This window comes from Bombus pyrosoma, linkage group LG15, assembly GCF_014825855.1.
Source record: "Bombus pyrosoma isolate SC7728 linkage group LG15, ASM1482585v1, whole genome shotgun sequence".
Taxonomy (NCBI): domain Eukaryota; kingdom Metazoa; phylum Arthropoda; class Insecta; order Hymenoptera; family Apidae; genus Bombus; species Bombus pyrosoma.
The window spans coordinates 10,804,695-10,820,438 of record NC_057784.1 but is presented as its reverse complement, the minus strand read 5'-3'; the positions used below and the strand labels follow the sequence as shown (position 1 = coordinate 10,820,438).

General features: G+C 37.6%; 1 protein-coding gene across 9 annotated transcripts in view; it reads right to left on the bottom strand.

Moving 5' to 3' along the window:
* The window catches only part of LOC122575605 (G protein-coupled receptor kinase 2), a 30,707-nt gene extending 16,630 nt beyond the window's left edge, over window positions 1-14,077 (bottom strand). The window contains exons 1-3 of one of the 9 annotated variants that reach the window (XM_043744748.1): window positions 13,607-14,050; window positions 6,963-7,118; window positions 5,611-6,893 (exon numbers count right to left, since the gene is read on the bottom strand). In XM_043744748.1, the coding sequence (XP_043600683.1) occupies window positions 5,611-5,662 (52 nt within the window). In that variant the 5' untranslated portion in view covers window positions 5,663-6,893; window positions 6,963-7,118; window positions 13,607-14,050. The other 8 variants (XR_006319479.1, XR_006319478.1, XR_006319477.1 and 5 more) reach the window with 8 other exon arrangements.
* Window positions 14,078-15,744: the final 1,667 nt, after the last annotated feature.

The window sequence follows — 15,744 nt, the reverse complement described above, 5'->3', positions numbered from 1 at the left end:
GCGAACAATTGAAAGGCACGAATGAGCAACTGGAAAAAATAAACAACTAATTCGAGAATGAAAGCGAACGATCTAAAAATGTAAAAAAGCAATTGCAGAAAGTAAGCAGACAAATCCAGAACATAAATAAACAAACCTAGAATGTAAATAAATAGTAAAAAAAATTTCCAAAAAGATATACCCGTAACAAATTTTTACTCTCGCGCTTTTATTCGCCCAATTATTTTTTATTTCTATCTTTACCGCTATGTTTTCTTTATTGCGGTTATTTTCTATCTTCTCTTTTTTACTTTTATATTTTCTTTACTTCGATTATTATATTTTCCTTCTCTTATTTGCTGACATCAACGTCTCGTGCTAATTATAGTACACTACCATCTAGATTTCTTAGATTAATATCATTAGTTTTAACTAATTTTAACAAGAACGATGCACAACCAGTTACGAAGCAAGGAAAGCACATTTTAGAAAACAATGCACATAACGCAAGATGCAATGGTTCGTTCGTCTCGCAACTGTCAAAAATGCATTACAGTATTTCCACTTAATAACGTACAATACAAGCGGAATAAATTTGCAAATTAATGGAACGGGGGTAAATTCTGGGTGTACGTGCGAATAGAAAGCGAGGAATTCGTGGCTCGAGTGCACGATAAAATCGTTTTGTAGATCATCGTTATGATTAACGACCGTACTGATTTTAAACAGTCTCTAAGAGACTTTTGTACGATGAATTTCAGTAACAAAAACCAGTGAATGGAAATATCGAAGGTACCAAACGTATAACGATGGTAATTAGAGGAAAAACATTCTATCGTATAAGTTTCCCCTTCGTTAGGATTTTTACTATTGTGTAATATTTTTACTACGATGAATTTCAGAATATCAAGTTTTATATTTCGAATTCGACGATTGATAAAACTAATAATTGTGATAGTATTGTACGGCATCGTAGCGGTATTGCAGCTAGAAATATATTGTAAATGGATAAAGAAGACACAACGGTACCGAATAGTAGCGAACAGTATGCGTAGATTTTTCGATTTAATATTTCTTGTACGACCCGATGTGCGTCAAGAGAAACGTGACGTTTCAAAATAGTCGCTGCCCCTTTCCGGAATTGCAAATGCAACCAGATCACGTTTGCAACTACCGGTACACAGAAATTTATTATATCCATTTCTGATGCTTTTAGTAAAAAAAAATTAAAAAAAAAAGAAAAGAAAGCAAGCTAAATAATATCGTAGAATAAAGAAACCTCAACGACAAACTCGTTAAACTAGGAAATTTATTTTTCAGCTGTGAGAATAATTTTATTTTGATATATATAAAAATATTATCTTATAGACCGTGGATGTTTATGCACATTCGTGTCTTTATAAATAGAATGAAAGAGGTGTAATTTAGGAATGAAACGGTTTTAACTACTAAATATTATAAAGAATAATATACCTTTATGAATATAACAAACGCCAAATTAATCTTTGTCTACTCGTTAAATTTTCTACTTATAAAATTTTTGAAAAGCATTTCTCAAAGGTTAAGATAATACTCCTGTTAAAAAATCATTGCTCGCCGAATGTAACAATCTGCTCCAGTTTCTATTCTTGTTTTCCAATCTTTCTCCACGAGTAATTATTACCAAATTCTACGTTTATCGATATTACGCGATATAATTAATTGAGCAACTATGTAATCTATTTCGGTTCTGATAATATAAAGATTATACCGTATATATATATATATTTATAAAGTTCAACGAGACGCGGACGATGCGATTATAAACTCATTGACGTCGTTGGCACATCACGCGAGCCCATTTACCTACTTCTGCCTTTGCCACGCAACACGCTCTCTCTTTTTCTTTCTTTCGATCTCTCTGTTCGTCGATGCTTTCGCCATAGGATACGAAGAGAATGGCTTGCCACTACGCTAATTAAAATTCGCTACTTCTTCGAGCCAAACAGCCGCGCAACACGCCCATTCCTCGCGAACGAATCGATGGAATCTTCGCTATTCCTTGCCTATGGTTTATCGCATTTCAATCGGATGAAAGGTGGACCACTTCCCCTTCGCGAAGATTCCTTCACGCTAGAAGAGCTTCGATAAGATTGGATCAAGGTTCCACGAGTTTATCGGAGATTCTGATGGGGGTTTTTACGGGGATCGTGGTCCGAAGAGGTTGTTTCGTTGAATCTGGAGAATGTAATCCTTTCTGTTCAGGAATTCTCTCTTTTATGGAACGTTTCTTTCTTTATTTCTTTCTTTCTGTTTATCAGAGCTTTCTTTATTTTTATCTGTTTGTGGTGGCGGTTTAAGAAAATCAGAAGAGTATGTTTATTTCTATACAGGTACCTGCGAAGTATCAGACACAACACGAGAATATCAGATTAAGAGTATATTAAACAGAATAAACTTATTGAGAATGGAGGAGTCCTACGTATTATTAAGTTATTATTACAATATCATCTTATTGTTTCTTGCGTGTAATTGAATATTCTACTGTTGCACCGGCCATTCTATCGACAGATACGAAACGAAAGATATAGCTAGTTTTCTAGCCGGTGATATAGTTTTACACGCTTACAAATCATTCACTTTTTTCATATAATAAGCATGTCAAGATGTAAGTTTATGTTTATAAGGTTCTACATTAATTTTTAAACTTGTTTCAATAAAATTCCGCGGTAATTTATTTCTTCGCCTATTAAAAACTGCCCGGCACGCACGTTAGCAACTCGATAAATATTATTTATTATAGATTTCTAGCACGCGCATATAAAAAGGCTCGCCACCACTGAATCAGAACCATTCCCGTCGCCATGTTTCATTGATAACCATCAGAAACGCATCTATCCTTGTTTAAAACCTCCCTAGATTCAACACGGACGTAGAATCGACTCGAGGCGGTTTCACAGAACATGCATATAAATAAATAAATATATATATTTATATATATATAGAGGGGGGGGAGAGAGAGAGAGAGAGAAGAGTTCTGTAATCAGTTCGTACAGCCGTGTTAGAAGTTAGTGTAATTAGTATTCCGCTTGGCGCGGCGGTACCGCGGAACGCTTTAGGTAAAGCAAAGTTTAGCTTCCTTAACGACGCCGCCTTTGGACTTCGCATGAAATCTGCAATTACCGGCGGTGCGCGGGCGCGAGCACGCTTGTGAGCGCGTGTCAATCCTCGCTGCACTTTATTGCACGCGATACAAAGAGCAAGAACGTAACGTAAAGTATGCAGTTTAATTAGGATCCTGTGCCGGCGCAGGTTCCCATTAAGCCATTTGCATGTAAACCGTTGGCGCAGAGTGGCCTGGACCAGGAGCCGTTACTGCAGCCTCTCTAATGGCAACGTAATTTCGTATACGGTGAATAAATATTCGTGGGAATATCGAGCCGACTGTTGGTCACGAGTAGAACGAGTATCGTGCAAAGTTTTACTATATTTTTCCTTCGTTTCCCTACGCTTGTATATTTCCACGCCCGAGATTTGAGAGATTTAAAATATTCTTTCGCAAGTTGGACCGAAAGTGCAACGATTCGTAATTTGTATTAAATTTTTTTTATCAACGAATTATTTGACCGAATTATTTGACGAGTCAAATTTGAAATAAAGATTTTTTAAATATACAATTTTGAAAGATCTTATGAACATTATGAAAACGAAGGTGTAGCAACTGATACTCTTATTAACTTTTTCTTTTTTAGAAAAAATTGGAGATTGATCCGGTATTAAATTTTGAATCTTCTATCGATTAAATTTGAAATAAAAAGGTGCTAAATATAAGAAATGTTTCGAAAAAACTAGATACAAGAGAATTTTGGAATTTTAATCGACCGAGAAATGATCGCTATTTCTATTGAAATTTTATGCATGAATTAACATTTATATGAATAAGTTCACAATTAATACGCAATTTAAATCTGAATTTTATATAAATTTCGGAATATTCCTGATCAATTACCAATGTAACATCAGGAATTTTGGAACTTGGATAATGAAACGCGTGATTAGCCGCGCTCGGGAACTTGCAGAACAGTTCGGAAAATCGACAGGATACCACGAAGCCATTTAATTATCCTAGAAACATTTCTGCCGCAAAGACAATTTAGAACGTGCTTTATGAAAACTTGCGAGCCGTCCGCGCGTGAAATTTACCGGTGGATGGAACCGGCGCGTTTCAACGGTGTAATAGTAAACGTTTCGTGGAATTCACTTCGATCGGGACGAAATATCGTTTCAGTAATTACCGTATACCGTCTACCATCGAATTTCTACAATTTCTACATTGACAAGACTTTATATGACTCCAGTGAAGAAATATTCAAAATGTCTCTCCAACACTGTTATACGCATAAGCTCTTCGATATTTCGTTAACAGTTTTCGTTAAAAAATATTTCTGTTTAAACAGCTACTGTCTATCTACTTTGTGTTCACGTATGATAGTTGTTCGCTATCTCAACAATGGACAGAAGACGTATTACGGTGTTTAGTATAACTAGGAACACGTGGTGTACGAGGGAACAGCGTTGTATCGCAACAACGTAACAAAACAATTACATAAGATGGTATGGAACGAGTTATATACGGAGCAAGAACCGGAAATTTAATGTCAGTGCTGATGATACGGAACGTGAGCTTCGCATCATGAAACCGTATCTACATATATGTGTATATATATATATATATATAAAACTCTCGATACTTGGCATAACATTTTTCCTCTCTTTTACATAGCTGTGCAGAGATTCTCAGTCTAGGATTTAGAGATTTCCTAGATATCTATGATCGATAAATCGATAAAAATCGATACGACAATAAGCAACGTTTCAGTTGAACAAATATTATGACTTCTGCCTTTATGTCTAGTAAAAAGGAAACAAACGAGACTTCGCTTTTATTGACTCGCATCCACAAAAGCTAACTTCTAAGAGAAACTGAAGATTAGATATTGGGAATAATAGAACCCTCGTATGAATCGCTTCCTGAAAACGCCAGACGGCTATAAATAAATATAAGCTCGTCTACGAGCAAATAAATATTACTAACTCGACAAAAGAACCTCGACTCAAAAGATAGCACGCAAATATGTAGTAGTTCCGGTGGCAACAAAGCTGTTGGTCAAATGATACAGGTGACATCCACTTAACGTAAAGGTAGGTTAGTATTCGCTCCATGGGAAAAGAGAAACGCGGCAAAAGACAGAGACGAAAAACATTTCTACAGATACACAACCGTCTATACAGCAAATAATTGAGCAATGTAAATGGCGGACTATATACATGAAAAAAAAAACAATAAAAAATAATGTTGATGATGATCCAGCGAAGAAGAATATAAATCGCATGCTAAGAAAAGGAGAAGAACGTAAGTGTTAGAATAATTTATTTTAAGACTTGGAACTATCTCAAGATAGAAGCGAAAGCTATAAATGCAAACATTCAAACCAATATTTCTCTATGTTAAAGATATCCACTCGAAATTGCAAGAAACAACTTCGAATCGATACTTCTAAGTACTAGTAGTACTAGTAGTAAGTAAGAACTAAGAATCATGTATATGAAATTAAAAACCTACTTCTCTTTAGATAACAACTCGTCACTCACCTTCTCTCGCTTTGAGGTACACAGTGTTTGCTACGATGTTCTCCAACTCCATCAATTCCAGCTTGATCGAGTTTACGCGGCCGAATCGATGGAGAGAAGCCTGGTGGGCGACAAACGAGGGGAAGAGCGTAGGCCTCGAGCGGAAGTCCGGTCGGCTGGTATAGTTTTCCGGGGTTGGTCACCCTGTCGGGCTCCAGCAGACCAGCTCCCATCTGCGGCCCCAGGACACCACCAGGGACGAGCAGTCCCCCTTCACCGAGGACCAAGGACAACAGGAAGGACGTCGACAAGCTGTTGGACGGCTTGGTCGAGTCAAGTCGAGTTCGAGGTTCGAGGTCGTCCGGCGTAGGTCCCGCCGTTTCTGGTGCTGACACCGCGGGGCAACTACCTATCGAGTCGACTCGAGTTCGTTGGCCCCCTCTGCCGGTCAAAAACCGACGTTTCCCGCCACAAAGTATGCGTATACGTATATCGGGCAAAGCATGCACGACGTCAAACGGGTTACACGAAACCGGACTTTTCACTTGTCACACCGTATCGTGTTGATTTCCTTGATTCACGGTGTACGATCCCAGGGTCAAGGAGCGGCTTTCTTGCGTAACGTTTGTACCAGCGAGCTTCTTCCGTATCGATCGTGGATCTAGACATTTACAGCGACACGTGTCCACACCGTGACCTTTTCCTATTCGCGAGAAACAGACAGGCCGGACGAAGGTTCATGGGGATGGGGCGCGATCGGTAAGCCGTCACGGAATCAAGCATTCAGAATGCGCATGATTCTTCTTCCACACGCTACGTAACCCTTCTTTATCGCTCTTCCACCCCGTGACTGAGGACGAAGCTCGATCGCAGCGCGCGTTCACATTACAAAAGAAACTATAGTGTCGTGTAATCACGTGCGACGATGCGTCGTTGTCTCTCTTTCTCTCTTTGGTATAGTTCGTGTCGCTTGCGTCTCCTTTAAATATCAGCAGAGATCGTGCACGAGACAGACCGCTAACGATCCCCTCGAATAATCGTTACAACAGCGAATCCTAGTGGCGCGTTAGCATGCCATCGTAAAAATGTCACGTGTGTTCCGCGGATTCGCGTACGGACACGACACTCGTAGGCACGTAGCAGCAGTGCCTTTCACTTTAACGACGGTGCGAGAGATGCCTCCGCATGTGCTAGATACTAGATCCTTCTTCAACTTCGGATCGGGCCTTCGATCGTCGATTCGTGAATGTCGAGAGACTCAACACCCACAGAGATTCGTTTCTTCCTTTCCCTCGATATTAGAGCTGCAACAGGCAGTTAGAGAACCATTGTAACCTCGCGTACTGGAAACACGAATTTGATCTTCGGCCTACCAAACAAATCGAGACTTTGCGTTTCAGTGTATAAGCGCTTTTGTTGTATGCGACAAAGATTCTTTCTATTTGTAAATTTCCAATCTCCTTTCGCGCGGACGTCGCTTCGTCGAGCGTTTAATGTATTCCTCTTTGCATCGATCTCTGATGTACGTTCTGGAATAAGATTTCAGATTGTTCGTGTTATTAGTGTGAAAGGATTCGCGAACGTCCACAGTGGCGTAGCCAACCGTTTCATCCGAAATCTCTAGTGATACCACTTCGCTGAACATCGTGAACGAGAATTTTCATCGCTTTGATCGCACGAATATCAAAGTCAAAAATGTCGAATACAATTCTTTCATGACGCTTTGCTTTCGAGAAAATTGAGTTTCAAACTTTGTCACGTATACTTAAGCTTAACTAATTACGAACTAGGTATGCGTAAACGATCTACCTGCTTTACACGCGAAAATAAGTAAAAACCGTGAAATAACATTTTTCCGTTTCAGGCCCCATTTTCTAAAAGACCGTGTTTAGTTAGGAGTTGATCTGGTATAAATCTCTGGATAAATCTCTACATTTTTTATTTATTTCCAAGCGTAAAACAACTTGCTATCGATTATTTACTATTGTTTAGTTTAGAATAAACCAAGTTCAAGAATACTTGGCAAATTTTCAAACTTGATTTTTTCGAAAACGGAGCGTCATATAAAAACATTTTATTCTACGTTTTTGACTTGTTTCCCCGTGTACATTCCTCTCCATTTCGCTTATACCGCCAGTTCGGCGATGCATGCGTATGTACGTGCGTCTCAAAGGGATACGGCTGACAGTAAGTATGCAAGTACACAGTCAAAGGACCATTGCCATATAAAGTGTTCGCTACGCCACTGGTCGTTTGGGACGGGAACGAGAGGATATCTCGATCGTCTGCGCCGGTCGTTCGTTTCTCCGTGTGGCGTGAGTGAATTTTAAAAATCATCATGCTCCTCGCACCTCCGCCGTGCTGGTTTATCTGCCGCGCGCAACAGACGCACGCACTTATCGTCGCGCGTTCTGCATGCGAAACTACAACCGCGCACATGTGCGTGAACACTGGACGCAGCAGGTGCGCTACGGGGATAAAGATAACGACGCAACTAAGCGCACCGTCGGCGTAATATCCGACGTGGTAATCTAATAACTTTTTCCAGAACTCGATTCCCACCGATCGTCTCTCTTATTTTCTTTCTCTCTCTCTCTCTCTCCCTCTCTCTTTTCAGGTATTTCTTTTACATGTACAACGTGGAGGCGGAAATCACTCTATGCGATATAGAACGAGAAAATTTTATCTGTGAATATAAATCGGGAACATGATATATTCACATTTTTCTTGCGAGATAGATAACGTGGATAGTTGAGTATTTAACTATAGTGCAACGCTGTTCCATTTCCCGAGCGTTTCTAATTACAAAATTAGGCGGATGATTTAAAATGTTATCAAATTTGCAAAAGATTTATTCCTAATTTTGGATACAGTTAGTAATTATAGCATACTTTTTGTTTAAAGAGTGGAAATCCAAATTTACAAATTATTCTGTGATGTATGCTAAAGAGGTGTAATTTCTTTAATATGCTTAATGCCTTTGTAATTCTTTTATGGATATTCTAATCGACAGAAATACTCAAGATTTCATCACCATACCCTCTATATCCCCATACTTCTATCACGGCCCAATCATGAACATAGCCGTCGAATCGACTTCCAGCGGAATTAGATTCAAACTAGATGGATTCTCGTCAAAGTGGCTCTTACGACTTGCTGCATTACACCGGTAAATCCTATTAAACTGCGACGGCTAACGAATGGGTAACCCGACACGGGCTCTAAATTAAGTAACAGGCGAAAAAAGGAGGAAGTGGGGGGTTAGGCAGGAGGTTGGCAGGCGGAAGAGGAACGACGAAGATCGTTAAAGGTTTTAAATGCTTTTTCTCGATGACGCAATTCCAGTACCGTGGAACCGGATTAGGAAGCGGTGAGCAACGATGATAACGAAGAGGAAAAAAACCAATGACAATAAAAACGCGACCGCAAAGGAAATAACGATAGCCGGTATTTTCCCCTGACTGATTAAAATTGTTTCTTAAAAAATCACCTGTGTCATATTCGATATTTGAAATGTATCTTCTGTAACCGCTATCGTTTTCGATCCACCTTGTGTTTCATTTTTAAGCGTCGAATGGACAATTCGATTACTTGGGCCATAGGTAATATAATATCCCTTTCCGCGTAAGCGATTCTGTACTACACAACCATTTCACTGCAGGTGTCTAGAGTAAAACGTCCATCATATTAATCACCGGGCAGACTGAATGACTGCGTTCTGTTCGTTTAAACGAGAGAAAATGGTAACGTCACCGATACAGTGGTATCGGGTTAAGATTTTGTTTCGTTATCAATGAACATCGCTTCTTAATGTAATTCTCGCTCCAAAAAATTGGTTCTACGAATTGTTGGGACGGTAACAAGGGTTACTTAATGAAGTGTTTAAGTGCTTCTTGATTTGTGGTGTTGATGAATGAGTTGATTAATGTAGCTCCTAGATGGTACAAATGTGAAATAAGTTCTTTCTATCTCGTTTAATCCCCTCTCTCCTTTATCAACCGATGAAACAATCGTGTTGAGAGGAAATAAAATGCTCAGTGTCACGTACGGTTAGATTGCACAATCTGTTTTTGCATAAATTTCGAAGTAGATAATGACTGTCAAACGGTAGTGTACATATATCATATATAGCTGGTGTAACAGGCAAAGGGAGACAGAGAAAGGCAGAAAATTAAGAAAGGGTAGATGACAAGAGATCATAAAATACTAAAGGCAAGAGTGAATAAGAAATTTATTAAGAAGAATTATATATATACAGAGAGAGAGAGAGAGAGAGAGAGAGAGAGAGAGAGAGAGAGAGAGAGAGAGAGAGAGAGAGCAGATATATAGAAAACGAGAGAAATTAATTCTTCCGTATCAACATGAATAGCTCTCTGTCGGACAGGAAGAAGCTATCAACAACGCGACAAGAAGCGACAATAAAAGTACCGACGGCACGCGCGCAGGAAATACGCAACTCGGTAATACGGAAACGAAGATCCTTTCAAATGTAAATCTAAGCTTCTATCATGGATACATCTCTTACGGAATACTTAAAAGTGGTCGAACAGCAGGAAATACTATGAATGTTACGCTGATCAGAAAATCAGAACGTCCATACTAAATTGTATTGTATTATAGGAAGTAATTTTTAACTTGCTTCTAAATACATATATAGCTGTAGAAACATTCATGTATCTAAATCAGAATGTTAATACTCGTTAAACTAGTCATGTGAATATAAATTAATTTGGATTATTTGCTAAACAAGAAGATTGTATTTTAGACTCGACACGAAACAGAAACTCATATTTTCACACTAATGCATCAATAGAATATGATCAGTCGTAAAATGCTTAAATGCAGTTCTAGTTATGTTAGGTAAATTAAACATTTCTATGTTTAATAGGTTAAATTCAAATGTTGCCACATGATCAGCATGTAATTACAATAACACTACTTCTACCTTAGTATACTTTTATTAAATTAAATTTTGATACAAAACAATTGATGTCATCTATATACTAAAAGTGAAAGAAATACTATATCGAGTTTGTATGCATGTTTAATGTTGAATCGGAAAGAAATGCCGAAAATTTTAATCTTGTAAATAATTTAAAAAGGGAAATTGATTTCTGACTATCATAAAGATCCGTCAAAGATTCATCGTAAATCTGATAAACGTTATAAACACTGCTTATTCTACTATGTACTTATATATGAATTGCTATGAATACGTACTACTACTCACATTTACATTTACAATGATTCACACTATTTTAATCTTCTCCTCTGACGCTCAGATTGATGGAAAATTTCAACCATAAATTATCAAGATGTAAATTGTTTACGTATATTTGCCGGGTGAATTTGAACGTCAGAGAATTTGTAGAAATAAATATCGAATAATGTAACACTATTGATGCAGCGCTGCCTTCCAAGATAAGAATTTTATACCTGGTCGTCGAAGAAAGCGCGTAAAACGACGATAAGTTATGACTACGTTTTCTCCAGGAACAAAGGCAAATTTTCAAGGCAATGTTACGTACCCCTCCATTAGAAAATACGAACGGTATCCCCGGGAGCAAACTACGGTGAAAAACCACGCGGTCTGCCGATTAGATGTGATACTTATAATCGATTATCGATAAGTTAGATAACAACGAACTATCGACGATTATCGATTATTTCCGATATTTTATCGTATTAAAGTAGTACGGAATTTTTTATTTAGAATAAAATTGTTAATTAAAGATTGTAAAAGCTTGTAGAGTTCTATTCTAGTTACCTGATCATTGTACCATGAAGTTGTCGTACTACTATAACTCTGGATTTCGTTTTTAAGAAACGATATTCACTTCATAAATTTAAAACTTATTCAATATTTGAATTTAGTAAAGAATTATATCAGACATTTGTAATAATTTTCTTATTTTATACCTTATCAGTTTCCCAAGTACAGAACGAGTTATTATATCGAATATAGTACAGCGAATAAGAATAAAGAAATTGGTACGATGAATACCAAAAACTATTCTGTAGTACAATATGGTCCTAAAGCAAAATTGTAATTTTTTTTAAATTAAAATAAATAATTAATATAAAAGTTACTAAAAATAATCGATATGCCATTGGTATTTTTCCATCTCTATCCTCGGCGCAATGTACGTTTTTATTTTATTATATTCCGCTATATTGTTTTCATAGAAACTTACTTATTCGATCGATTATATAATTCCCATTACTCTCTATTACTTTCTCCGTTTCTCTCAACGTTTTTCAAGCTTTTCAATCGCGTTTTTATGATGAGAATTTTTATGATTTGGGTGAGAAATAATCTTGGAGAACATTTGCTAACCTCTTTATATGTATATCATATTTTGGAATCCCCCCCCCCCACTCACCATTAAAATAATATTACGACAATCTGAATATACTTTGTTTCATAGTTTATCAATTAATACCTATCAAATAGTTTCTTTTTTAATTACATTACTCACATAGAGCGTGGGGTGTTATCTTGATGATAAGGTCTTCCTAATTTGACTTCTTCAAACGTTGAAAGGTAGTAATATAGACTAACAAAAGTTATATCATTGGTTAAATAACTAGTTAAATAATTTTATAAAAATGGAATATAATAATACAAGAATACATGGATACTTTGCGTCGAGCCGAATATAACAACGCGAGCAGACGCGGAAACCGCACCAATGAAAGGGGCGATTGAATGAGAGACAATGAACGCCGATGCGATGGCAGCGCGGGCGAGTTCATTGAGAGGGAGAAGAAACTTTTGCCCGCGAATCGAGACGCATTGTGGAATGGCAGATGTGTATTTCCCTGGTGTACAAGATGCCTCTTGTACACGTGCGTCAAATTAAAGAATCAAATAGGGGGAAACAACGGGGACTGTCTTACCATTTTTATCAATGCAGATTGGAAACGCTTTCCGTCGCCGCGTTTTGAGCGAACAACTTAATTTGACACTGTCGGTATGTATTACCGCTGTATATATTCTCCATTCCCCTCCTTCTCTATTCCCCTCTCTTTATGTCATTGCACTAGTGAGAATAGCAATAACAGAACTGTGAAAATTTGATAATATCAATGAACTGAATCATATTTTTATTTTAATATAATTAGAGAAATCGAAGCCAATTATGAGTACTTGGATCTTTCATATTTCGTTTATGTGTTATAAGCATTATGTACGATTTTGCATGTTTAATACGTTTTGTGCTTCGTAGGCAGTGAAAGTGGCGATAGATCGACAATAAAAATGGAAGAAAGAATTTCCATTCCATGAAGCGAAGGGAGATAAGTTTCAATCCGATATTTCAATAAAATGTTTTAATAAAATGAATTAGATGGATTTTTATTTTTCTATAGTTAAATATTCTAAGAGAGTTCTTAACCATCGAACCTTTGTTGATAATCTTAATTATCTCGTGGCATGGAACGCGTTAATTTCCCACACACGCGCAAACGTCCGTAATTTAGTAATCTCCGAGGAAATAAAGAACATCTATCTTCCATGAACATAGAAACATTTAAACAATACGAAATATCCTTAGAGGTGACACCCGAAAGAAGCCCGCCTAAATATTCTCGTGATGGAAACGTGACTTTGCGACAACCGATCACGAGACGCCGCACCGCGCCGGCTCTTGAAATCTGTCACACAAGCAACACACACAACTCATTATGCGCGACTCTAAAATAACCACCAAACCCATAACAAGAATATCATAAAATGTGAATATAGCTTATCTAAGGTATATGATTCTAAGCTCGGAAGAAAAAGAGAGAAAGTAAAGGATTCGAAAGATGAAAAGGGGAGAAAGACGCCGCGTTACCGACGGAGCGTGTCGTGTCTCGCACATCATGGGCACGAGTCAGTACGACATCGTTTTGTGAAACACGAGACGGGCGTAAACGATCTCAGGATGATTTCTATGGGGGTACAGGCCGGTCGAATTGGAGAAGGGAGGACATGTTATGGCGTTCGGTACATCCAGTATAATGTAACACACACCGATAGCAGAGCACCGCGCGGTCGTAACGGCGACACGAAGAAAGCGCAATGGCCGACCACTGCACCTCCGCTAGTTGCTTCGATCCTTCCTAGCCACGAGGATATTTCACACACTTGCTGTATCTCATTCGAGGATCGGCACACGCGCACGACACGCCTTGTCCGAGACTTTCAGATAAATAGGAGCCCCGGATGTTTTTATTCCGTGTAACGAATGCAGCTAGGGACGGTTCGTACTGTCCGATCGTATGAACCCGCTGCCACTCGCACCAGACCGTCACGCACCGTCCCGTCCGCTGGATAGAAACCGACTGACTGACATGCTCCTTCTCGAGCCACGATGCACCGCCACGGATGAGGAGGTTAGGTGGAGGGGACATGTTGGGATCCGCGGACGACGCGACGCCTCCACCCGATCAACGTACGACAGAGATACAGATAGACGCGCGGACGACTCCGATTGGGCGTGGTAGAGTCCCTAGACTCGTCTTCGGATACCGACCGAGGGGGCGATCTTCTTTAATCGACCGTTCGCGCGCCATATATAAACGCGCTATTTGAGTTCTGGATAATTAAAAAAAAGATATTAATACTACTTGACAAATGTTGCTTTTAAATAAACATCGAAAACATTTTTTAAACAGAAGAATGTGGAAGTGGACGGTAGGAAGTGCTATTTTCCGATGAGAAATGGATAAAAATTATTCGATATTCGTCAAGAATTTATTTAAAACGATTATAAAGCAACACAACAAATAGCAAAAAGTTGTCGGAAGATACGGTGTATACATATGGATCTAAAGATTTGGTAATTCTATAAAAATACAATACCTCCAAATTTTTCCCACATTTAATTTCACCGATTCAAACTTTTCCAATATGTCGATGTTAATGAAATTTTCAAACATTTTATATAAAACATACAATATACGCATAAAGATATTCTATCGTAAGAGTTCAAATACTTTCATGAGATACTATATGAACGTCGAAATTATCAATAGAGTTCATAAAGGAATATTATCACATAGAAGGCACTATCCAGTAACAAAGACTGTATAAGGAAGCTATCGACACGTGCAAATTAGCAAAGATAATAGAGAAGATGTAACATTGCACCTATATCATCGAACTCTATGAGAACGTATATAACTCTATGAGAATAATCAACGAATAACTTTCGTAACTGACACGGTAAAAATTTAAAAAGAAGTATAAAATGAGAAAAGAACGTTATTTTAACAATTCCTGTAGCAATATATTTGTTATATTGAATATTATTCTATAGTGGATAAAAATAGAAAATTGGAATGGCAGAATGGAGGACGGTAAAGCAATCTTGCGTGGAAAGTATCGAGTCATTACAATTTCCTAGCACTATTCTAGTCTCCTCAGAAGCGATTTCTCGAGAGAACAATCACGATCAAGACACGATTCGAAAAAGAAATAACAAGGATGATCAAAGGGTAATACGCCAGCGTAATGCATTGGGTTTCCGTTGAAATCTCCAACGTGCGATGACAAGGCGCGTACTGGGTTCGAAAGATGTCTGGTACAGTCGAATCTTGGTAACTCGAATGTTAAAGGGATTTACTTATCAAATTTTTTCAAATGAAGGAAGTTTAATAAACGAATGACTTAAAAAGTCATGTAATAAAGATTTTTTTTAGGATTGTAACTACTCGAGTAAAGATAAATACAACTTACAGAAATTATTTATTTATGTGATCAATTTATATTCTATTTCTTGAATTATAGCAACAAAAAGAAATTTCAAGGAATAATTCCGTATTTTCATCGCTTTTTGCACCTAGATTTTACAATTTTATGAAATTTAAATAAATTTATCTATTTACAACATTATGATAAATGATTGCTTGGTCCTTAATGGGTTAAGATACGATTTTTTTGGCAGCGGTAATCAAAGTTATTTGTAAAATTTTTACGAGAAAAATCGTTGAGAAAGAATTAATTTTTATTAGGTCGAATTTATTTTAATTACGAAATCTTAAGAAAAAAAATCTTCTAAACAATTAAATGATTAAAAAATTTTTATATGTTCCGACTACGAATAATCGTCATAAACGTTCCCAATTTCTTTGATATTATTTCTTTGGATATTACGACTTATAGAGACT